This window comes from Scleropages formosus, chromosome 12 (genome assembly GCF_900964775.1).
Source record: "Scleropages formosus chromosome 12, fSclFor1.1, whole genome shotgun sequence".
NCBI classification, from domain to species: Eukaryota; Metazoa; Chordata; class Actinopteri; order Osteoglossiformes; family Osteoglossidae; genus Scleropages; species Scleropages formosus.
The window spans coordinates 20,631,892-20,658,355 of record NC_041817.1 but is presented as its reverse complement, the minus strand read 5'-3'; the positions used below and the strand labels follow the sequence as shown (position 1 = coordinate 20,658,355).

At 43.9% G+C, this 26,464-nt stretch overlaps 1 protein-coding gene across 7 annotated transcripts in view; it reads left to right on the top strand.

Annotated features, from left to right (window-relative positions):
• mid1 (midline 1) overlaps window positions 1-26,464 on the top strand; it is a 58,291-nt gene that overhangs the window by 13,046 nt on the left and 18,781 nt on the right. For 2 of the 7 annotated variants that reach the window (XM_029256753.1, XM_018745281.2), the window contains exons 2-3: window positions 18,224-18,942; window positions 22,431-22,484. In XM_029256753.1, coding sequence (XP_029112586.1) covers window positions 18,280-18,942; window positions 22,431-22,484 — 717 coding nt within the window. In that variant the 5' untranslated portion in view covers window positions 18,224-18,279. Of the gene's footprint in view, window positions 1-826; window positions 1,074-13,864; window positions 14,030-14,049; window positions 14,069-18,223; window positions 18,943-22,430; window positions 22,485-26,464 lie in introns of those variants that run through there. The other 5 variants (XM_029256751.1, XM_029256752.1, XM_029256754.1 and 2 more) reach the window with 5 other exon arrangements.

Below are 26,464 nucleotides of genomic sequence, written 5' to 3'. Positions count from 1 at the left end.
AACAGCTGCGGCGTCCCGTGCGGCGATGCACATGCGGAGGAACCTCCCTTGGGATGCTGCTCTCTGCTCCAGTTGGTGCAGCACTGGAAAAGGTCCGCATGACAGAAACTGAATTTTGCTGAGATCCTTGTTGGCTGATAATATAAGTGCAATAAGCAGTTTTTTTTTTTTTTTTTTTTTTTTGAGGGGGGGCGGGATCACAGAAAATGTTTCGGCAAGAACGCGGTAAAAAGGAGAGGGGCGTGGCGGCACAGCGGGTTTGGCTGGGTCTTGCTCTGCTCTCCGGTGGGTCTGGGGTTCGAGTCCTGCTCGGGGTGCCTTGCGATGGACTGGTGGCCTGTCCTGGGTGTGTCCCTTCCCCCTCCAGCCCTACACCCTGTGTTGCTGGGTTAGGCTCTGGCTTGCCAGACCCTACTTGGGACAAGTGACTTCAGACAGTGTGTGTGTGTGGGCACTGTGACTGTAAAAAGTACACTTGGCGAAACGGAAATGTACGTTTGGCCAGTTAGCAATAAGCGAGAAACAAAAAAGATGGATGCGGCGAAGTGTAGCAGCACGTCCAACATCTTTGCTCCGACCCTCCCGCTTTCGGGGAGATTTAATTTTAGATTTTAATTCTCGGTGTGCGCGCGACACGGCGGGAGGAGACGGCAGCGAGTCTGGCCTAAATCTCCCAACCCGGCACACCCAGGCACCCGGGCTAGGCCCCGCCCCTGCTTGCCTGCCATTGGCTGAGAGGCCAGGGACCCGCCCACAGCGTCTGATCCCAACTCACATTTGAAAGCGGAGGAACGAACGGTAGACAGTTACAGTGACTCGCCTCCCGCCGGGTCAGCCGTAGGTTTGGGGGGGGGGGGAAAGAAAGGAGAAAGGTTAAGGCACCGCGAGGAGCAGATGAAGCCTCCAAGTCAGCTCACGTCTTGCACGGACCAGGCAGACTGCTGCTTCTAGATGGTCTTAAGAGAAGACTAGGAAAACTTTTTTTTTTTTTTTTTTTTTTTGCTCTTTTAATAAGTTAAATTTTTTTTTTTTTTGCTCTGCTTATGGATGATGGAACTTTAACCATGTGGCAGGTAAGGATGGCGCGGTCTCCTAACTCTGCTGGGGGGAAAAGTGAGGTTTTGTGTGTGTGTGTGTGTGTGTGTGTGTGTGTGTGTGTGTGTGTGTGTCCTTCACTTTTTTCCTTTTTTTTGGCGTGACCGTGCGCGCGCGGTTCCGCACACCTTGGGTCTTCATCGTCGTGGCGTGGAGGTCCGCGCGCGTGTCGTCCGAGTCCAGAGATGCTTTTTAAAACCCCGTTCAAGTGTGACAATGTAGTTTAGATCAGATGAGAACAGAACGTCTTTCGGGGAATTTACATGTGCAAGGCATGATCATCATGAGAGGTGAAACATTTCACGCACCATCATTACTCCTGCATGACCTCTTTCCGAGCTGCACATTATTTATTTTCTCTTTATTTTTAATTGCTGGAGCTCGGAAGATGCCCAAACTTATGCTGACACTCATGAAATGCTTCTCATCACAAATGGACACAAACAATGGGTGGGTGGAAAACACATTTTAAAGAGTAGAAATTAGGTTTCCAAAAAATGAGTGCTGATCTTGTGCAGGGGATCGTCCTGCTGATGGCACCAGATGGAGCTTGGATCTCATACCAGCAGAGAAAGAGACAAGTTTCCGTCTAAGCACTAAGCAAAGCTGATAAAATGTACATCATACAGTTAATCCTTTTTTGTTATGCAAAAAAAAAAAAAAGAACAACAGCAATCATCCCCAAGTCCTGGGCTGAGGCTCTTGGTATTTACATACATTTATATTTATTATGTGTCCGGGACATTTTATCATGTCCTGCAAAATCCACATCAGCGCATTTGCCAAAAAAAAAAGCAAGGAAAAAAAACTGAACCAGCCCTGCGGGGGGGGGGGGTGGGGGGTTAGGGTTGGATGCCTGAGCTGAAGAAGTGGACTGTAAAAATAATGTATATCTGATAGCATGCCAAACGAATATCTAAGAACTTAGTGGCTGTCATATGTTAGTTTGTGAATATCTAATGGAATTTTTTTTTTTTTTTTTTTTTAAAAATACCAGTGGAAAAAAAGACTGCACCAAGATAATGTTTTATTTGTTATTAACCTGCTTACTAGTAGGACGTTTGACAGATTTTTTTTTTTTTTTTCCTTTTTATTACGTGTCTTTAGTCACTTGTGTGATAAGTAAGCATACAGTTTTACCATGATAACCAGGGGAGTAAAATAAGGGGAACAAGGAGACTTGGTTCAATTAAGTGTGGGTGTTGATGTGTGTGTGTGAGAGAGAGAAATATTTGACAGATCAGTATAAGAACAGAAATTCTTTATGGAAAGTGTGTATTGCCCACAGTGAATGCTTTTTTGGTCATGTTAGTCAACAGTTTTTTTTTTTTTTTTTTTTTTTTTTTTTTTTTTTTTTTTTTTAAGTGATTGCTGTTAATTACTTTTCCTGGTTTTTATTTTCTTAAAAAGGGGGTTCATAGTTGTGATTTGCCGTGGCCCGATCGTTCTTTGATCGTTCTTTGATGCATCAGACTTTCAGGTAAACCAAGTGGTGCCTTGGAAAATTTTTCACTTTTCTTAAAAAAAAAAAAAAAAACAGAAAAGAAAAATGAATCTCACTGCGCATGTCTGCCTCAAGAGGGCGGTCTTGGCACTCTTTTTTTTTTTTTACTCCCTTCCCATCATACTTCAGTATTCATGTAAATACTGCACAAAAATCTACTAAAACACTTCTGCCCCCGCACAACCCCCAAAAAAGGGCAGTAGAAAAAGAGAAAAAAATTAATCTTTATATGTCCGTATGAATTATTCAAGGAGTGCGAGGAACTTAAGTGAGACAGCACCGTGTGCCTCGTGGATACTTGTTATCCTTGCGGAACAATGCCCCATGGGGATGACTTGAGGGTGGAGGTGGGGGGTATTTACTTGTGCCGCTCTATCTTTGTCATCCTTGGCTTTCCAAATAATAAAGACATTGAACATTTAGCTGATGCTTTTCTTCAGAGCAGTTTACCAGTATTTATCCATTTATATAGTTGGGTAATTTTACTGGAGCAATTTAGGGTAAGGACCTTGCTCAAGGGTGCAACAGGTGGGATTCGAACCTGTGATATTTTGGCCCCTGCAGCGCTAACCTCTGCGCTCCCAGTCGACCCCGAGTTAATTCCACGTTTTCGACTCATGGTTTCGTACTATGGAACTTATTCCCAGAGCGCCGGGGTACGGCAGCCTTGGAGTTCACCTGTTCGGCCGTTCACGAGCACCTCACCTGTCGCACGACACATTATCTCAGGCGTGAGGTTGGGAAGGCTTCGCGCTCATCTTACTTCTGGCGAACCCGGAGTAGCCTGCCGGCTTGGAATCTGCATAGCAACAAGTCAGGTGGCGCTCGGGCGGGAATGCATTTCCAGTCACTGGTGGCGATTCCACCGAGCTGCAAAGTGAACACGGAGGTGTTAAAAGCAGCCAGGGGCACAGCCATTGTGAAGGGATGTGATGTCTCACTGCCGATGCCCCCCGGTAGGGATGGATGGAGGGTGCGGAGAAGTGTGGATGGGTGGGTTCCGTGACGTAGGGGCCCTCGGCTTTGACAGACCTCGCTGAGCTCTGATTGCAAGTTCGGGTGTCAGTGCTCACCTTGGTAGTAACACAGATCCCTGACAGGCAGAGAGGAAACCAGGTCTCCCGAGATTTATATCTATAGGCCGCTAACAATACCGACATATAGATTTTCATCAAGAGTACTTGTGATAATCTTCATACAAGCCCTTTTTACCATATTACACATTTGTCCAAAAATTTACGTTCATTTCCATATTAGTTAGAAATTTACATTTATTTATTTAGCAGACGCTTTTCTCCAAAGCAACTTCCAATGAACTCTTTGTAGTGTTATCAGCCCACACACCTTATTCACCAAGGTGACTTACACTGCTAGATACACTATTTACACTGGGTCACTTCCCCATCCTTTAGTGAAACACACTCTCTCTGTGACTCACATACAAGAAGTCGTATTCATGTTACGCCCTGCAATGGACTGGCATCCTATCCAGGGTGTTTCCAGCCTCACATCTTATCTGTGCTTTAGGCACAGACTCCAGACCACCATGACCCTGCAATGGACAGGCAGTTTCTAAAAAAGGAATGGATGGATGTTTCCTGTGCTGCTACTTACTGATGCAGAACAGATGAAGAACATTTTTTGTTCATTGAGAATGGAGTTTAAATGTTTAGACGGATGATACAAAGGAGTGTTATTGAGGAGCAGCCAGAAGTGAATGGTTATTGATGGATGGATGGATGGATGGATGGATCTTCCTTCTATTTCAGCAGATCAATAAAAGCTCACAGCGTACAAAACTTTTCAGTTGTGCGGAACAGATTTGACCCGAACGGCTGTGAAAAGTTTCTCTTGCGACAGCGCTGCTCAATGAAAAGGTGACTCTCGTCTCATTTATCATGCGCTGGCAGACTGGAGGCAGCCGTAAGGCATCGCCGTGTCAGTGTGCCGCACCTGCGGACAGAGGTGACTCTCTAACTTCCTCGTGGGAACCGGCACATTACCGTCCTTCTCCAATCGGAGCCACTCCGATACCCACGGATACCGAGCGTCTATCGCTTTCCTCATGAATGTTCATGAACCCAGCTGAGTGGTCGGCAGCTGCAACAGCTTCACCCAGTTGAGCAGCAGTTTGGGTCGAAATCGACAACCTTTCCCGATTTTAATATTCTCCGTCTCATTTTTCCCTCCTACCTTTAGAAACGGAAGGACCGATATCTCATTACCGTAAGATAAAGTACCTTTGGATGACTTTTCGACCGTGGATCATTTGGCTCCCATACAGGACATTCCACAGCATCTCATTTCCCTTCCTACCGGGGAGGAGGGGGGCGGTCGGCGTAACGCGGCCCAGGACGCGACACTTTGATAGCCACCTCTCAGCAGCCGCAACCTGCTGGGGAAAAAAATCTGCAGTCGTGCAGTAACCTTGACCGCCATCTCGCCCCGGCCCCCGACCGCATCCGTCCGAGGATGTTGGGCCGCCCAGCAGTTTCATGGGCTGCTAACCGCTAAGTGTCCCTTGACTGAGCTGCGTGGAGCAGGGGAGCCGGGGGAGCTGCCGGCTGCCGCTCGTCCTTCTGTCCTTCACGGTTACCTTGATGGCTCCCTTTTCGCTGGTGATATTAATCCTCATAACTTTCACTCTATTTGCACATTCTTGCATGTACCTTGTGAGCTGTTCTCATAAAGAGGACTAATCAGACTGAGTCTGCAATAACAGTCAAAAATATGAGTACATTTGGTGGACACTAGCGGTTTTTTTTTTTTTTTTTTAAATGAAGCCTTCAGTTGCATAATTAATTTAGATGACCCTTTTCTCCAAAGCAACTTACAATGGTAAGCTAACTACTATTATTTCCCCATTTATACAGCCGGGTCATTTTACTATAGTCATTTTAGGGTAAGTACCTTGCTCAGGAGAGCTACAGCTGGTTGTGGAATTTGAACTTGTGCATCCAAAGGCTGTAGCTCTTACTTCCATGCTACCAGGGGCCCCTAGTTAATAAATTTGATGAGCAAATGAGGCACCGTGTCTTCTCAGCTCTTCTTCAGCAGTTCCCAGAGATGTAGGACACTTGAGTTTTGCTTTGATTTCTCTTCTCTCTCAATTCATCCCAAAGAGGTACTGCTTAGGGTGCCCCACTATTGACCGGAACCTTAAATGGAAAAGGGGGAGGGTAACACGCACATGTGCTGAAGCCGCTTGAGCCAAATCCAGCAACGCGGGGCATAAGGCTGGGGGGGGACACACCCAGGATGGGACACCAATCCCTCACAAGGCACCCCAAGTAGGACTCGAACCCCAGACCCACCAGAGAGCAGGACTCAGCCAAACCCAGTGCACCACCCCACAGGCGGGTAACAGGCAAGAGGAAATCTGTGTGAAGAATACATATATGAGCAGAATTGAGGAATGTGATATTTAGGGTATGTTGTGCCGTCAACAATGAGAATGTGAAAAAAACAGAATGCGAAGAGGATGCCAGTTTTGGTTTCTGTGAGTCCTCTGGTTTCAGGGGCGGTCGAGCTCATTTCAGTGACTTTGTATTTGTACAGCTCTGCTTGGGAGAACTAGGCACTGAGTCTTCTTGGAGTACAGTCTAATGGGCAATATCATGAAAAGGGAAAAATCGAGCACATATTATATATCGGTTTTTGGGTGTGTTACACAGTTACGTTTAATTCGTTTAACTGACACTTTTCTCCAAAGCGAGTTATGATGTTAAGCTACTTACAATTATTTGCCCATTTATATAGCTGGGTGTTTTTTTTTTTTTTTTTTTTTTTTTTTAAGGGAGCAGGTTAAGGTAAGTACCTTGCTCAAGGGTACTATAGCCAGAGGTAGGATTCAAACCTGCAACTTTTGGGTCCAAAGGCAGCAGGTCTAGCATAAATACACACATACTCACCAGCCTTAAAGAACACTAGATGAAAAATGTCAGTGTAACCCAGTCTTGAATTCCAGGGATGGTATCTTGTTTCTTGTGACAAAAAAAAAAAAAAAAAACATAATAACACCAAACACTGATTTACAAATGTAGGTCAGGATGTGAATTGTGCGCAAAATCACTGCGTGATGCCCTTGCGTAGGCCGAAGAGATTAGGACCCCCTCTAATCGCCTGCCTTTAGATGAGTATAAAATCAGATGGGGTGAGAGAGAGAGAGAGAGAGAGAGAGAGAGAGAGAGAGAGAAGGAAAAGTTCAGATTGGTCACAGCTGATTTATGCGAGAAGACTAGGGATGGGCATGTGTCCGCGAACCAAAAAAGGAAAAAAACACACACACACACACACACACACACACAACCGCTTGTCCCATACGGGGTCACAGAGCCTACCCAGGAACACAGGGGCGTAAGGCCAGAGGGGGAGGGAACACACCCAGGACAGGACACCAGTCCATCACAAGGCACCCCAAGCAGGACTTGAACCCCAGACCCACCAGACAGCAGGACTGTGACCCAACCCACTGCGCCACCGCACCCCCAAAAAGGAAACGTTTGGTGTATAAAGCAGGTATCAGGCAGAGAATGGTCTAACAAACCATGCAGAGTCTGTGTGACTTTGGCATGAAATTAGTCTGACAATTGAAGCCTGTGTGTGCAGGGCAATGTCAGGATTACACACAATACTTAAGTGCTCACCAGAAGGTTCTAGCCAAAGAGAGTCGGTCAAAATGCACATGGATGGGTTTTTTTTTTTTTTTTTTTTTCTTCTTCTTTTTGTTATTTTTGCAGGGGGCGCGGTGGCGCAGTGGGTTGGACCACGGTCCTGCTCTCCGGTGGGTCTGGGGTTCGAGTCCCGCTTGGGGTGCCTTGCGACGGACTGGCGTCCCGTCCTGGGTGTGTCCCCTCCCCCTCCGGCCTTACGCCCTGCGTTGCCGGGTAGGCTCCGGTTTCACCCGTGACCCCGTATGGGACAAGCGGTTCTGAAAATGTGTGTGTTATTTTTACAATTGCAATGTAGCATCTTGGATGTAAGAGCAGGTCACTCTTGGGGTCCCTGAACTTGAGTCCTTTTTCTCCCAATGACCTTTTTGGTACCCATTATCACAATATCACAGCTCAACTCGCACGCTACGCAGCTGCGAGAATTCGATGCAGGACATTGACATTTCAGGTCAGTCCACCGCTGAAGTCTACCGACTATGGTGAACTAGAGGTCAGAACGAAATCAAATCATTTTTGAGAACGCCCATGAGATCGAACAGCAGGGTTAAAGTGAGACACTCCAAAATGTGAATTTTCCAAAACCAACATCTTCAGAAAAGAATTTAAAGAACGATTTTTGAAATATTTTGCAGAAGAAATAAATGGTGCTGTCTGGCATGTGACACATTTGATTAAGACACACATCATACTGCCTTAGCTCCCTGTTTCTGTTTGCAAATTGAATAAATAGATAGATAGATATACTTTATTGATCCCACAAGGGAAATTATGTTACAGCAACAGAATACAATAGAATACAAGAAAAAAAGTTAAAAAGCAAACTTACAGGTCTTAAAATACTTGCAATATAAAAAATATAAAACAAGTGGAAAAATATAAGACAGACATGTACAATTATATACACAGTTGGAGGAATAGTAAATAACTGTATTAAATAAACGAAGCACACACACACACACACACACACGCATTTTCCGAACCGCTTGTCCCATACGGGGTCGCGGGGAACCGGAGCCCACCTGGCAACTCAGGGCGTAGGGCCGGAGGGGGAGGGGACACACCCAGGACGGGACGCCAGTCCATCGCAAGGCACCCTAAGTGGGACTCGAACCCCAGACCCACTGGAGAGCAGGACCTGGTCCAACCCACTGCGCCACCGCGCCCCCTATAAGTGAAATAAAAAAGGTAAATATTAAATAAGTGAATAAAACATATTTATATACTTCACTTCATCACTGTGAAATACTTAGAAAAATCGGGCTGTGTCGGCAATTTATATTACCGAAAACTTTTGACTTCTGTCCTAAATTCAGCATACATTCTTTCTCAAAATAATTGCATAGAATTCTTATTACGGGTGGTACAGTGTGTGGCACTGGTGCCGCACAGCTCCCGGGCTGTAGGTTTAGAGGTGCGTTCAACTCCAGCTCAGTAACATTTGCACGCTTTCTCAGTGTTCCCATGGGTTTCCTTCAGGTGCTCTTGTTTCCTCCCACAGCGCAAAGTTGTGTTTCAGGTGAAACTGGTGACTCTAGATTCTCGTGTGTGTGTGTGAGAGAGAGAGAGAAAGATATCACCCTGGCTCGTGCAGAGTACGTCTCGGAAAGCGTTGTACCAGTGCCACCCAGTGCACAGAGCAAGTGATTATTGATAATGGATGGAATTCATATTATTTATCTGGAAACTGGCGCAGAAAAACGGTTGGATTATTCACTAAAATTACTAAACAAGTTCTTTTTGAAAATCCCCACCTTTTTTAACCTTTTTTTTTTTTCCCCCAATTTCACCTCTTACACATCAGTTTGGCTCTCCCTCGGCATCTTTTCCAGTTTTTTTTTTTAGGGGGTCAACGATGTGCAAAAGCTCCAACCCGTTTTCAGTGTACAGATGTGAACTGGACGTCTCCGGCTTTGTGTTAATTCGCTTCCTTCCTTTTCTGCTCTTTCTCTCGCTTCATATGTGAGCTGAGCACTATGTGTGTTGGTGTGTGTGTCACTTGTGTTCGATTATGCAAGTTCTTTGACCTACTTTTGGAGCTCCTCTCTAATGTTGCCAGCATCAGTTATGTCAAGGCAACAGAGGGGCAATTTACCCTCTGCGTTCGAACGCAAGTGCTCTTGTAAAGGTTTTTAAATAAATTATTTAACATTTACACATTTCCACGTGCTGTCGTCCATAAAAAAGCATTTTTGTCTTGCCTTTTCACACCTGCAATAAGTGAATTTGGATTTTACACCTTGTGTTTTAACGAAAATCACATTTTTTTTTGTAAAAAAACTAAGATTTATTTTGTTATAAAGAAAATCTCATTTAATTTCCAAGGCTCTATCATTTAAGCATTTACACAAGGCAAGCAGTGCATGGCTGGTGCAGCTAGTCTATGTTCAGTTGCAACTCTCTATGATTTGGAAACATTTTTTTATTATGATTTCAGTGGGTCATCGTGGGGGGGGCGCGGTGGGCCGGGTCCTGCTCTCCGATGGGTCTGGGGTTCAAATCCCTCTTGGGGTGCCTTGTGATGGACTGGCGTCCCGTCCTGGGTGTGCCTCCTCCCCCTCCGGCCTTACGCCCTATGTTGCCGGGTTAGGCTCCGGCTCCCCGCGACCCCATAGGGGACAAGCGGTTCAGATGATGTGTGTGTGTGATGTGTGGGTCATCATCTGTCTTGAGAACAAGTCATCTGTCCACTTCTGAAGGAGAAACATTCTCCTCATCACTTTCATAAGATATGGTGACTCAAAACATGAAGAGCCACCATCACCAGTTTCGCTGAGCATTTACCGCTGTTACTTCAAAAGAAAGTTGTAAGGCGTATTAAAATATTCAGCTGTCATCGCTACCATACCTCAACATTTTAAATAAACCTTCACTTCACTTAGAGAAAAGTAAGATGAAACATCACAAATAAATAAATCATCAAAAGGCAAGTAATAAAACTGCAACTTAACAGATGGCTTCAATTTGTGTTAATACCTAAAATCTACGTACAAAAAAGAATGAAAAACAGATAGGGCAAAGTCTTTCAAGATGTGTTGGGACTTTTGGAGCGGGACAGATGTAAACCTTTAATGGGCTGCAGATCAGGAGACACCAGAAGACTCTTAAGTCTGAGGTCATTTATGGCACTCGGCGCGACCGAGGGAAAAGGAGGGGGATGTATTGATGGTTCAGTGGCCCTTTGATTTGAAAAACAGGCTGTTGTGCTCACCCAAAGGTCCTCTTTGGGCAACCGGTGTCTGGGTGTGGCTTTAACATTGATACGACATGTGTGATCAGCTCAACGTGTGACACAGAAGCCACAGAACTACTGGGTAAAAGAAAAGAAAACAATGAAGACTGTCGGATAAGAGTGCAGAAATTAAAACATACGGTGCACAAATTTTCATTGTTCTAACAAGGAATGAGATGAATTACAGATGAATAAAATGCTGCTTCCAGTTATATGTAATAGATCATAAAACCCCCGTGCATAAAATAAATATATTTTACATTTACATTTATACTTATTCTTTTAGCAGATGCTTTTCTCCAAAGTGACGTACATCTCAGCGAAAATACAATTTGTGCGTTACATTAAGAGAAAGAGACATAGCTGCAGACGTGATTCTACAGTAAACCTAGTTTGTGTCTTTCCACTTGATGCGCCGATGTTCATCGCTCGAGTAGGTCCATAAAACGCAAGATAAATCCTTATAACCTTCCTGTAAATTTATTTATTTATTTTTTTCAGTACGCAAACATTTTAATACTCCTCGCTTATGTTGGGCGTAATGCTCCAGCTGCTGTAGTCCAGCTGTTCTGATTTCAGAAATGGATCTAAAGAAGCATCCTTGTCTCAACGTGGAAGAGACATGGGCTTCGAAAATATAGCTCACAAGGGCCAGATGGCACCTTCCTGGTGTGAAAGTGGGATGAGGTCAGTGTGACTAAGCAGCGCAATGTAAATCTGTAGATAAACATATTTAAAGTGAGAGAAGGGGAAAGGAATAAGGTTCTGTTGTGTAGCTGTGTTTGTTTGTTACTTTTGCTGCTCAGCTTGACCCCCTCCGATGGTTTCCTCTCAACTTCGTTGCTCTGTCAATATTTGATCCGTTGAGACGGATCTGTGAGCCACTGTCGACAGAAGGTCTGTGGTTTTATGCAGACCTTGCTTGCTTTAGCTTCAGACTTCTCTGCCAGACAGTTGGTGGCCACGATTGACTAAAAGCACAAGGTGGGGCCAAGGCCTTGCCCAGGGTACCAGGCGTCTGTGATTCAATTCCTTCTAACAGACAATCAAGAAGCAGTGTTTATTCAGAGAATGTGTGGATAAGGAGGCCACCTCAAGTGGACTTACTGTTCTTTTCTCATATTTCTCTGAACGACTTTCAGCTTATATAGCTGGGTTCCACATCAAAAACACCAAGTCCACAATACACAGACTATGTTCTGTGGCTGACAAACACATTAACACAGTTAATTTAAACAATTAGAATAAATATCATACAAAACACAAAAAAAAAAAACAAAACTTGTAGTGAAATAGACTGTTCTTATACGTTCGTATATATTCAATGTCACATACAGTATTATTTTATTGTAATATTCTTATACGCAACACACACACACACACACACATTTTCAGAACCGCTTGTCCCTTACGGGGTCACGGGGAACCGGAGCCTACCCGGCAACACAGGGCGTAAGGCCGGAGGGGGAAGGGGACGCACCCAGGACGGGACGCCAGTCCGTCACAAGGCACCCCAAGCGGGACTCGAACCCCAGACCCACCGGAAAGCAGGACTGTGGTCCAACCCACTGCGCCACCGCACCCCCCATTTATACACAACATTGCACGTGTAATAATTATCCTGTAAACCTGCCTATGAGCCCAAGAATATATTACAGCCTGCCCTCTGTGAGAATAACATTTTATTATAAGGCTCCCTTTACGAATATCGAAATATAAAGTAAGCCTGTTTATGAACTTACATTCCTCCAGCTGCAAATTACACACTGTATGGAGGAAATTATGCCTATAAGCGTCATTAATTTTCTCAGTTTTTCAGTGCTAAATCTTAAGTACTGCCACTTCTCTCTGACAGCAGGAAGTGCAGTGGTTCCGGATGTAAATTTGCACCTTGAACTCATTTGACAGGCTGCACTCTAGTGCCCTTGAGCGAGATCCTTAACTACAACTGCGAAAAAAAAATGTCCAGCTGTACAAGTGTACATGAAAACTGTAAGTTCCTTTGAATATCGCTAACCGACGTGTTAAAAACGAGTTCTTTTCATGTTCATATGTAATTAACCCTATGATGGATTGGTACCCCGGGGGTGCGGTGGCACAGTGGGTTGGCCTGTGTCCTGCTCTACAGTGGGTGTGGGGTTCGAGTCCCGCTTGGGGTGCCTTGCGATGGACTGGCGTCCCGTCCTGGGTGTGTTCCCTCCCCCTCTGGCCTTATGCCCTGTGTTACTGGGTAGGCTCAGGTTCCCTGCAACCCTGTATGGGACAAGCGGTTCAGAAGGTGTGTGTGTGTGTGTGGATTGGTACCCCATCCAGGGTGTACCATACATAGTCTTGCTTCAGGGATAAGCTCCAGGCCACCATGTCCATGACCTGGACAAGCTGTTAATCACAGTGAATGAGTGAATGATATTCTGGAAATAAGACGTTAGAATTTTTTTGTATATTTGGGTTTCCTGAGCTGTGACATCTTGCCTGTAATGAGAATTAAAATTTTTTATAACTGACCTCCTTCATTTTGGTCATCAGAGGACCTGTGGAAACCTAAGAATGGGCAATACATGGAGACCTTATTGAGTCCATATTTTCAGTACTCAGTTATATAGGCTTTACTGTATGTAATTGTTTCTGAATATATATATCTTCTTATCTAAATCCTGAAATTTTGGAAACTCTCAATATTTTTGTTCGGATCTACCAAGTGAAAAGATATAAAAAAACACTGATCCAGTGATATTTCAAAGATTCCAACAAATCTCAGTGTGTCTGGGAACACACCAGCAGGGCATTATCGTCACACTGCTGGATGTTCTCAGTTGTCAAATCCTTTTATAAATCATTTTCTGATAGTGTGACTTCAGTGGTTAATAAATAAATAAACATTCCAAATACATACTTAAAATGAAACAGCCTGTGGTTTATTGAAAGGTGATCAAAAAGGTAAAATTGGCAAATTGTTTTAACGGTATCTTTCGCATGTGGAGACGCCCACGCACTGTTCTTGCTCATTCGGACCCGGGTCCGCCCCTCGCGTTATTGCGCAATCTGTCACATGAAGACGGAATGATTGTAATTTCGGAGATGTCTGAGATGCTCCGGATATTTGAGACCCTTCTGGAACAGACCCCGATCGCCCTGTTGTCCGATGACACAGATGATGCCACTGAGCTCCCTGCTCGCGAACCCCCTCCACTCCACGCCCCCCCCCCCCCCCAGCGGAGGTGAACTAGGTGGAGCGGACTTTCCTGCAATTGTCGGGCGGCTTTTCCTGTTCAGCTCCCGATCACGTCGGACGCCCCCCCCCCCCCCAGCACCCCCGCTCCCCCTCACCCGTTCCCAGTAAATGACAGACCCAGCGCCGCTCGGATTACTGGGAAATGAAGAAGTCCGCCATCTGGCTCCGCGTGTCCCGATAGATACTTTGTATCTCTTTTTTCCGCGAAACATGCGCTCGTGATTATGCGGCTCGTGCGTTTCTCCACCGGCGGCGCGATGTGTCCGCGAGGGCACCGGCGGGGGCGAGATCCAGCGGTGGGTACAGCGGACCCAGTGGACCGTGGGCGCTGTGTGGTATGTGTGTGGATTGTGTGCATTTTTGGGTTGTGCAGTTTGTGCACGTGATTGTAGATTGTGCGGCTTCTGCAGAGATTGCACACATAATAATAAATTAAATGTGTAGATTGTGTACTCCACTTTGTGCTGGATCTGTCCATCTGCTTTATTTACACCACATTCCCAAAGAAAAGCAATGGACTGTGCATATAATAAGGTGTTTTAGATGAGATTGTCAATAAATAGTGTTTGCGATAAAAGGAGATGCACGTGTTTCACACGTGTAGTTGGTTAAGTCTCCAGTGTGTATCACTGTGTTTTGGTATTGCTTAACTTTGAGATGCTAAAATGGATATAATCTGCAGAATAGGGCTGTTGGAGAACTGCTGTCTGTCTGGGTTTAATCATTTAGAAATAAACTTAAGTATACTGCATGCATATTACATGTGTGCTGTATGATTTACATTTGTGGCCATGCAATTAAATGTGAGCATCTGTTTCCATATTTCCTAATATTACACGTCTTTATACACAAGTCCTTAAAAGTGCGTTATTTGTCTGCATGCAGTTTGTGGTTGTATGTATATTGATCCAATGGCCTCATCTTTACAGATTTTAACAAATGATGCGATTGGAGATGCGTCTGAAAGATCAGTGTGTTTGGAGCAGGACCCTTAGGATTCACATGGGTACAGGAGACACACCTTCAGTCCTGAGGTTCAGCACAAAAAAAAAATAAGTATAGAAGTGGGTCAGTGGTGGGGCGAGTCGGGGGGGGGGGGGCTGTTACATTTTTCATGAAAATTATATGTGCTTTGTATTTTGATCACGAAAGTCCTGTTTGCAAGATATTTGTTTTGATTTAAATGTAGGACATTTTTCTGTAGTTGTTTTGAATAGTAGTAATAATAATAATAATAATAATAATAATAATGTATCAAAATTTCATAGAAAAATTATTTTAAATGTAATTGTATTTGTCAGAAAACAATAAAATGTAGATAAATCAATCAGATTAAACAGCACCAATAATGAAATAAGTTTTGTGGTTTTTTGAGTGAGGATGTTATGGTAAATGTTTATTTTAGACCTCTAAGTATAGTGAGCTGAAATGATGAACTGTACTTAGCAGGGTGGGAAGCCTGTTTAATATGAATTGGGAAGCGCACTCGTCTCCAGGGTGTGCATCCTTCCGAAAACTGTTGGGCTGAGCTGTGAATTTGACAAACCATGATCACAGATGATCCAGAAACGGTAAAATCACCAAGATGTACCAATGTAGCGGGGAAAAAAAAATTGCTTGACACAGGAATGACTCAGTCACAGCAAGCTGTTCTGATCCCCCTGTAGCGACTTTTTTGTTTCCTGCATGATTTTTTTTGGAAATTGTCAGTCATACAATATACACTGTGACACATGCTGCCACTGAAGGACATGAGTACATGCAGCAGACTCTGTCTATTTTGGTTCTTTTTATATGAAATCATGCAAAAAAAATATATATAAATAAATAAATAATAAAGCCCAAATGAGCTACTTTGACCTAAAGTGAAGCACTTATTGTAAATTGTTACTCATTTGTTATGTTACCTTGGAGAGGATTACTCAAGTCATTTTTAACATTCCAGACAGGTCCAAGACTTGAATGAGCATGATGCCTTGCTGTCTTCATAATGAGTATTTTTTTCGTACCACCGTTAATGAGCGAGAGTATGAAAGGGTTCATGGAGGCCCCTATAGGCAAGTACAGTATGTCGGACCTCAGCTGCGGTCTCCAACCACTCTGTAACAAAGGCATAGTGTCCGACACCCCCGCTTAGCCACAGCAGTGCGAGGCCACGCTCTCTTCTGCTCCGCTGAGCTGTGTGTCCCACCGACTGCCGCTGGCTGCTTGACAGCATGGGAACCCAGCCTGATCTCCCTACTGCTCAGTGTGCCGGAATGGCAAATGCGTCAGACACATGTGCACACGCATGTGCGTACACGCATTGCATATACAGAATAATGTCACAAGGCCAAAACATCCAAACAATGGAAAATTACTCTAAATTTTTGAATGACTAACTGATAAGCAGGAACAGGCACACACCAAACACGAAAAACCTTAAAACAGCAGGGTCAGAAATGACCGCAGAATAGATGCTTGTCAGCAAAACCAAAGCACGGAAGCACATAAATTAGAGTAACAAGCACAAAACCCAGATCCTGAGCTGTGGAATGAATTCAGTATGGATTGATGAGTTGTGTTTCACTATTTTCCCATCATCTGGAAGGATTTATCCTGGGTGAACATGTAGGATGCCTTCTACCTTCACTGTCTGTTACCAAACTCTAAAACATGGCGATGGATCTGTAACTGAATGGCAGGTCATCTGGTGGGAGTCACTGGGTCTCATGATAACTTGGCGTGTGTGTGTGTGTGTGTGTGTGTGTGTGTGTGTGTGTGACCAAGGAGTTCATAAACCTGACTCTAACCCTAACCATAAGAGCAGTGGTTAGAGCTGCTACCTTTGGATCCAAAGGCTGCAATCTCAGATCTCATCTTCTGCTGTAGTACCCTTGAGCAAGGTACTTGCCATAAATTCGGGAAAATTACCCAGCTGTGTAAAATGGATAAATGGCTGTAGGTAGAGTGATGAGCTGGTGTCCCATCCATAGTGTAGCCCTCCCTCAGCCTTGTGCCCAGTCCTTCTGGGATAGACTCCGGCTCACCACGACCCTGCTCAGGACAAAGCGGTTGTTGAAATGGGATGGATGGATATTGAAATTGAATGGCTGTAGGTGTCTTAATTAACATTGTAAGTTGCTTTGGAGAAAAGTGACAGCTGAATTAATAAATGTACAGATGATCAGAAATCAGCTCAGGTGACCAAGCGCAGGGGGCGCGGTGGCGCAGTGGGTTGGACCGGGTCCTGCTCTCTGGTGGGTCTGGGGTTTGAGTCCCGCTTGGGGTGCCTTGCGATGGACTGGCGTCCCGTCCTGGGTGTGTCCCCTCCCCCTCCGGCCTTACGCCCTGTGTTGCCGGGTAGGCTCCGGTTCCCCACGACCCCGTATGGGACAAGTGGTTCAGAAAATGTGTGTGTGTGTGTGTGACCAAGCGCACCTGCAGTGCAAACACTCGCACTCTTCCCGTATTCCATGATGATTACACTCCCTGACCCTTTTCTCAAAGGCTTCAAGACTGGTTTTATGGACTCCTGCACAGTCACCTGCTGTGCCTTCCCCAATCACCAGATCTAAACATTAGTGATCCTGTATGAGAGGCTCAGGAGGACTGAGTTAAGGCTTCCACACAGAACCAGAATCTTTCCTTCCTGAAGAATGGTCTGATATTTCCCTAAATTACCAGAAGAACGGATGCTGTTCCGAAGGCAAAGGCAGGCCAACTACTAATTAATCAGTTAACCGGCCAATGTCTACAGCCAACACAGGGCGCAAGCCGAGGGGGTAGGGGACACACCCAGGACGGCACGCCAGTCCACCACAAGGCACCCCAAGCAGAGAACCCTAGATCCGCCACACAGCAGGCACTGGCCAAACCCATGACACCACTGACCCCCCCCCCCCCCCCCCAATTAATTAACAAGAACACTAAATATATACATTTCAATTAATGTTTACTTTGAGCTGGATGTTACTTTAGAGAAAAACATGTGCCAAATGAATAAATGTAAATGTATTTAGTGTTTTCCTTTTTTACACCACTGTGTGTATGTGTAAAGCAGAGTCCATTTTCATTTTTATGATCCATGAAACATGCAAATGAGCAGAGAAAGAAATAAAACATGACTGCCGAATGGTTTTTTCCTTTTATGAGCAATTTGCTGCTCATTAGGGAGTAAGTCTGGCCGCTTTTAATGCGTGTTTAGCACAGCCGGGTACCTTGCAACTTCGGCGAACAAAATGTTTTTGTTAACTTTACAAGAGAAAGTTCATTTAGGCCTTATTTCCTTCTTTGCCTAGGACACAGAAAGTCCAGTCAAACCCGTTAAGGAGCAGAAATGATTATTTGTTTATTCATTATTTCTGGCAAACATGTGCCTGCCCTGTCTGGCGCTCTGCTGAAGGGTGGCGTACGGACCGTTGCTGCTCCACGGGATCAGCATCGCGGCGCATTCCTCCTCTCCCGGCCGCACTTGTCTGATCGAGTTCTGTCTCGTCTCGTCTCTCCAGATAGCTGATCAGCTTCCTCGGATTTCGCCTGCAGCGTCGCTCTGTTTCGCCTGAAGATGGAAACGCTCGAGTCGGAGCTGACCTGCCCAATCTGTCTGGAGCTCTTCGAGGACCCGCTGCTGCTGCCTTGCGCCCACAGCCTGTGTTTCGGCTGCGCCCACCGCATCCTGGTTTCCCACTGCACCCCCAACGAGCCCGTCGAGTCCATCACCGCTTTCCAGTGTCCCACCTGCCGCTATGTTATCACCCTCAACCAGAGGGGCCTAGAGGGACTGAAGCGCAACGTGACTCTGCAGAACATCATCGACCGCTTCCAGAAGGCCTCCGTGAGCGGGCCCAACTCTCCTAGCGAGACGCGGCGCGAGCGCGCGCCCGACGACGGCGCCATGACCTCGCCCGGCGAGGCGGTGCAGTGCCAGTTCTGCGAGCAGGACCCACCGCAGGATGCCGTCAAGACGTGCGTCACCTGCGAGGTGTCCTACTGCGAGGAGTGCCTGAAGGCCACGCACCCCAACAAGAAACCGTTCACGGGCCACCGGCTAATCGAGCCGCTGCCCGACTCGCACCTGCGCGGGCTCATGTGCCTGGAGCACGAGGACGAGAAGGTGAACATGTACTGCGTCACCGATGAGCAGCTCATCTGTGCCTTGTGCAAGCTCGTGGGGCGCCACCGAGACCATCAGGTGGCCGCCCTCGGCGACCGCTACGAGAAGCTCAAGGTGAGAGCAGCTCTGGATGGGTTTATATGGGTGGAGGCAGGGCTGCGAAAGTGCTCGGAAACAATCCTCCTCACCGTCACACTTTCCGCATCATTCATTACAACCAGTAAGAGGGAAGCCAAATTGAGTGCTGCCGATGAGGTGAAAGCGACGTATTTTTGTTTCGTAAAGGAATTCGCCTAGCTAACGAAATAGCGTTGCGCTTTTGCATCACGCTCGAAGCGCAAGTACAGCGTCACTGCTGGGTGAATTATACACCATGTATTACTCATATACAAAGACCATATCTTTCTTTCTGTTGACATTGTCTCACTGTAACCGATGGCCGCGCGTATAACCGATTTTATATAGACGACCTTCTTTAATGCAGTTTATCGCAGCTTTTTCGTAACAACGTTTTTTCAGGCTATCACGAAACATGCACAGATGTTTACTGCAGAACTGGTACGTTATTTGAACCACTAGTTTATGCACGGTAATTATTCTGCTTCCATTTACGTTTACATTTATTCATTTCAAAGTATTACCCCATGAGCGGAAAGGTAACGTAGCTATTACATTTTGCCGTGCTGAGTGCAGGTTTTCGCAGTTTCCTGTAGCAAAGTCACGTCTAATCAAAAAGACAGAAGTAGCACGCGTCCCGGCACCGCTCTGTCAGCTAGCCGCAGTATTACGAGGCCTAAAGTCATATGAATTTACGATATTCTGCGGTACCTCCCAAAATGTTGCTAAAAACCCCTTTTTTGCACATTTGATGCTGCCGTCAAGGTTTTTAAAACGCGATCTTTGTACAATGGGGTTATTATGTAATTATATTAATCCTGTTTTCCGGGAAAGGTTTAACTCCTGTGTGCAAATCACATTTCCTGTGCTATTGAAAACAATGAGGAATGTGATTTCTCAAGTGCTCTTGGACCACAGTGTTCCACATGTTGTGTTTTGGGTTTGTTACTGTTGGAAGTGAGAAAACAACGCAAACGCGCAGGGCATAACTCCTAATATAGCTTTCAGTGGAAACAAGTCAAATAGCTGTGAATCAGTCAACCAGGGGCTGCATTTTTGTCAGATGCTCTGACAAAATTGTTTGTCCAAATTAAACCTCAGTTAATGAAGCTGAAATGGGTTACTGAGGTTGTGCAATTACAGTTGCATTACATTTCATTTCTTTTAATGTTTATCAGAAGACTGGCGCAGAGGTGCAGTGGGTTGCGCCAATGCCTCGCACCCCCTTAGGGCTGTGGGTTCGAAAGTGGGCTCAAATGCGACATCCTGTAGAGTTTGCATGTTCGCCTTGAGATCATGAGCTTCCTCTGGGTGCGCCATATGTTTCAGATAAATTAGAGACTCTGAATCGTCCATAGGTTGTGTGTGAATGCCCTGCAATGCACTTGTGTCCCTTCCAGGGTGCACCCTGCTGCCACACACGCTATGCTTCCGGGGTAGGCTCTGGACCACCACGATCCTGCACTGGGATACATAGTTATAACGGATGGATGGATGGATTTTGGTTCACAATTATCAAACAAATAACTGATCAAAACTATTACGCCAGATTTTTTTTTATGATTTAGAGATTTTCTTGCTTTTGAGTTTGTCATTTAAAACACACCTTACGCCGCAGACACGGGACTTCGCTTTGGAGCTGCGATGTGTCTGCACCTCTGCCTTGCTGATGCGGATTCTCTCATAGGAGAGTTTCAGTACTGATTATTGCACATTAAAACGTTTTTCCCTGAACCAACACAAACGTTTAGTAATACTTTTTAAACAGCGTGTTAGCCTTTGATCATCTCCTGTAAGCCCTCTTTCTGTGCTGCATTAATATTTAAAGGAGTGTGTTAATTAGTCCGCTGTGTACCTAATAATCAGAGTATTCATGTTTTATCATCTGTGTAGACCAATACTGACAGTTTAAAATTCATTTCACTGGTGCTCACTGTGCTTTTTTTGAACACCGAATACATTCATGTAATGGGATCCCATTTAGTGATGAACTGCCATAACATACTCTTTTTCGTACAATAGGCCTATTATTCAGTACAGTGGTAGTTCTGGCCATTACAGGGTCATTTTACTTCCACAATGAGTATTTTATTCTGTATTCTGGCTTGAATCAGACACTCATATCAGATGTTTTGTATCAGATATATACACTTGGTGTCTAAGACTGAAAGGGTTTTGTCTCTTGACAGTGTCAATCTGGCTATTTTTCTCCACTCTCGCTTCTTTCGTTACAAAATCAACTGTGTATTGTGGCACACAGCACCATGGGTTTAGAAGGGGCGAAGAAGGACACAGAGATGGCGTTAATTTCAAACATTTTATTTAACACTGATGCACGGGGAAATAACATTCACAGTCCAAGAACTCTGTTTCCTCAAGGACCTGCACCTCAAACCAGCCTTCTTAGCACCCCTAGGTTTTTTCTCAGCACCCTCGCAAGCAGGGACACCCCATCATTTCCCCCAGAAGTACCGCCCGTGGTTGCACACTTACAGTCCACATTTTTCCCCACAATGCAACTGTTTATATTGAACAGGTTTCCCACCTAAACACAGTAACATGGGTCATTACAATACGTTATATTTCATACATGCTGTCACAGTCAACAGAGATAGCACATTCAGCACAATTATTATTGACTGATGTTAAAAGACGAATGAAAGCGCGACATTAAAAGACAAACTACAAAGAGCAGTATTTTCCTACAAATATAGCATGGTGGTGTTTTTATTGTCAAGCATAAAATTTTCCTTTTTGTTTTTGTGTTTTAATTAGGTTGGTTGATGTATTTTATATCCGGGAACCAGCTGTTTTGTTTTTTTTTTTCAGTAAGAAATAATAATTTGACCCCTTCACAATTGGAATTTGACTAACAGGGTGATTTCATAAAACAAATTAACCCCATTATGTGTTTAGTGTGTATTGTAACAATGACATTACACAACCTCTACTTCTGTTTGGTTTGTGGACTGCTTCGCAGGATTATAATTTGTTTTTAAAGAATATTTCCACATGAAGTTCTGTGGTTTACATTCTTTATTGCAACATGAACTTCGAACATTCAGCAAAAAAAGAACTAAACTGCACAACAGAGCCAACTTTTTTGCAATCATCAGAATGGTATCTGTGTCTCATTATATATCTGAATTCCTTTCCTAATGTGAATAGTCAGTACTGTGTGAATTATAAATGCCCTTGGGTGACTGGACAGCATGTTTTTTTCTCACTTTGATGCATACCTGATGTATATTTCATACACATGTAGCCTTATACATCAGATACCGTTACAATTCATTTGCATTAATCAATTTGACTAATTTGGGCACTGTGCATTTTATTTTAACCTATCAAAAAAGAGAAATTAAGTCTTATCTGAAGTTGAGCCCTCAGACTGCTGAAAGTGAGATTGCTGAGTTGTACTGTCCGCTTGAAGATCGTAGACTAAAGCAGACTCTCCTTTGTTTGGTCATGCTGTCGCTGTGCAGAGATCTCCAGGCCGGCACCTCAGTGAAGGGGGCGAAAAGGAGCCCGAGGACCAGGTGACTCATATAGCAGATAACCCAGCACTTTCGAGTCCATCCCCACTGCACTCCTTTGTCCTGAACCCCACACTGTGGCTGTAGTTATGTCATTATTTGACTGCGTAGAACTGGAATGTGATGTGATCACTCACATGCTGCTGTAGAAGGTAGAGGGTCCTGCTGAGTTGTCTAGAAATGTATATAGAGGAGAAGCTATATGGATATAGTGTACTGCGCCATTTTAAATATGTGTTTATTATTTCAATGTGAGGCAACCATACCAACTGTACAGCCATTTTTGGATCCTTTTAAATATTTTCCAAGTGATATTTTTAATGCTTAAAAATGCATTTTGTTAATATTTTCAAAAGAGCCCTCGTCCATCCAGTGAAAGCATTAAAGCATTAAGTAGATTGTCTGCGAGAGACGGAGTTAATATCATTTGAATTTGAAAAGGTTTTTAAGTCACACCTAAGCTTTGGCTTTCCTATCAACAGAGATTAATAAAATTACTTCATTATAGCCGTCGGTTTAGGTTTAGGTTTCTATAGACTTAAAGCCTATAGAAAGACTAGGGTAAGACCCAATTGCCCTATGCTAACCCTATAATTTATATGGAGTTACAGTAATGACTTTTGAACCACACATAGCAGAAGAATGTGTATTTACAGCGGCATAGCAAAAACACTGAAGTTTTTTTTTCTCTTTCAATTTGCACATCTGCAAAATAAACAAAACATGGCTGTATCTTTTCTGAACATTTTAGTGTTGCCTGTCTCTCACTATTAGGGACACAGAGGAGAGATTCGCCCTTTGGCCAGGTCACAGTAATTCTCCCATAAGTCAAGGCTTTGCTTTGTGTTAATTAAGGATGACAGACTCTTGTCATACTGCAAATCTAGCTTGAAGTTATTATCCCAGTGACTCTGCAGTACTCTTTTTTTTTTTTTTTTTTTTTTTTTCCCAGGGAATATAAGTCCAAACTATTGAGTTTAGGGCTTTCTTATGAATGCAGTGACTGTAAGTGTTTGGACTCCGCTGCAGCTAAATGCAAGATCAGAGGGTTGCGTTTAGTTTAGAACATTGCCAAGACTCTTTTTACACTATTAACGTTGTTTTTGAAGTTACACATTAAGGTTTTAAAACTCCGCAGTGCTAATTCGTGGACTTGTCAATTAATAATGTCAACAAAAACTACAGCAGTAGAAAGATGTGACAATGTGGGGTCACGTCATAGAAATAAAGTTAACATTCAGTGTAAAATTTATGTCACTTTGCATGCATCATTTCATAGTTTCATACTTAGAGGTTAAGCAGTTTCTGTTTAGTAAGGCTACCCGAGTTCCCTAGTTCCCTACCCAGCCATCATAATGTCATGTGATTGTCACCAACCAATTGTCCTGAGTGGGGTCGTGGCAAGCTAGAGCCTAACCCGGCAACACAGGGCCCAGGGTCGAAGGTGGAGGGGACACACCGAGGATGGGACGCCAGTCCATTGGAAGGCACCCCAGGCAGGGATTGAACCCTGGATCTGCCACATAGTGGGCATCAGCCAAACCCACTGCACCAGCATGCCACCACAACCCCCCCCCCCCCATCAAAATGATGATTGTCTATTTTAATGATTAATTTTTAAAAAATTACCGATTTATTGTTCAGTTTAGTGGGACTTAAAATGTTTCAGTTCTTTCACCATTCATTTAGAAGCAAATGGAAGAATGTTCAACCCTTTTAGGGTCTGTTAAGTGTTCAGCTCTTGACATTTTGAAGTTATGTGAGACTAGGGAAAAGCAGGTATACATTGACATTTTTATATTTTCTGGCAAGGATTCTGCAGGTTACACGAAATAGTGAAAGAAAACTAATAATCCTAAATGTTTAACTGCATCTCAGGACTCAAGCGAAATAGCTTTTTTTCCATAGCATCATTCCCATGGGTTTATAACATACACAGAAAGTTTTACTTTAATCATTTAAAATCACTCAGATCCATCGTGTAGCCAAATATTTATAGGTCTTGTTTTATTATTATGGTAAGCTGACTTGTCAAAAAAATGTTCAAATGAGTCGTAAAGTCGCCCAATGGCCCATAGCTTGTAAACTGCACAGTGCTTTTTTGACGTTTTCTACTCTGCAAGAGGATGGGGGTGTGGTGGAGGGGATTAAGCTTTTTGCCATACCTTGAACACCAGGACTGAAGTCCTGTAATCTTAGAGCAGTGGTGTCTGGAAGATAGAAGCAATGGCTTTTGGTGACACATGTACCAGCTGAACTGGTATAAAAGGAATGGAATCCACAGTAAAAAAAGTCAGGACAACATGTGCAACAGTATTAAAGACTGAGTTTCGGTGCTCAAATCCCGACTAATCATTTAATATAAAAAAAGCCAGCATGCTCAAATGTAGTAAAATAAATAGTTTGCATATGCAAATTAGATCAAATCAGTTTGTTGCACTGTGTTTCAAAGTGCTCGCCTTGATTGTATTGAACTTACAAGGAATGGATAATATTTCAAAATTTGTAAGACACTGAATAGAAATCAAACGTGCTCACAAGATCATTAATGAATTACATTTTTATAAAATAATATTTTAAAGTATAAAGCTCCAGACTGGAGTCAGGAACTCAAAACTGTTTCCTGACAGTAAGTTTTTGTGTTTTTCACAGCACCTTTTCAAATATTCTCAGGTTTTTGTAGGCATGTACTAGCTCACCTGTAAAAAAAAAAAAAAAAAAAAAAAAAAAAAAGTGTAATTAATATTTTTGCATAATTATCAACTTGTAATAAACCAACAATTCAGTCCAATTCAATTTATTTTTAGAAAGCGCTCTTCTCAAACAATGACACAGCACTGAACAAAGGATCTGGAGACATACTTGAAATAAAATGTTGGCTATACATTGAATTCAATGTACAATGTATCTAAAAGAACTATATTGGTTATTAAAGCTTTTGGCCACAGAGAAAAGGAATAAAAAACAAAAGAAAAGTGAGAAAAAAAACCCTCCGGGGGTCAGTGGCTGTTCACCCCTCCTGGGCATATTGCATTTAAACATATGAAATATAATAAATGATCTCATAAATAGTTATTCATTTTGAATAAAGTAATAACAACACATGCAGATCATAACCTCTGAAATATCTCATCGATTGCTTCTGTTGGTAAAAATGTAGTATTATGGATTCTGGATCTTCTGAGCTGAAAGATCTGTATATGCAACCCTTAGTGGTGCAGGAGGCAAGCTGTGCTGCGCTACAGGGAAAATGTCATTGGCATGAGACCCAGTGGATTTACACTGATTTTAGCCATAAATGACACATTGCCTCATCTAATTCATATCAATGAGCAAATCTGGTACAGGATTTTTGCCTTGGTACAGACTGCTAGGACATAATTGTACAAAATCTGTTTTCTATTATAATGCGAGGCTCTACAGGCTCTGATTCATGTTGAATTCATATTGCCCAAACACTGCTAAAATAAAGTACACAAATGCAGACTTTAGGGTTTCAAGGTAAATGGCAGGTCAATGTGATGCTGGGAAAACATAGGCGTGCAATACGGAGGAGTCTCGGTGAAGCATGTAATTATGTGGTTTTATATCTTCCTCTATGATTACATGGCTCCTGGTGTGGTCCTGTTTTTAATCTGGGCGTGCCAAAACCATCTTCCTTGTTCCTTGTGGTTATCAAGTCACGCTGTTTCCCCATTGTCTCTCCTGATCCCCCCCCCACAACTCCATCGCCTTTGCAGGCATCTCCTCTACTCACAGTGAAACACAATGAAAGTGCAAGTTTCCCTCCTTCTGGTGGCCTACATTGAAGTTGATTCGACCGAGGCTGCGCTGTCTCGGCTGTCGCGTCCTCCTCACCAAAACGGTCCGGAACCGTCACAATGCGAAGCGGTTGACGCATCGTGCGAGGGAAAATGCTGTCGGCAACAAAACCCCTTTCAGTTCCCTTCTGCGCATTTGCTTTCGAGAGCCCTGCTTCCTTC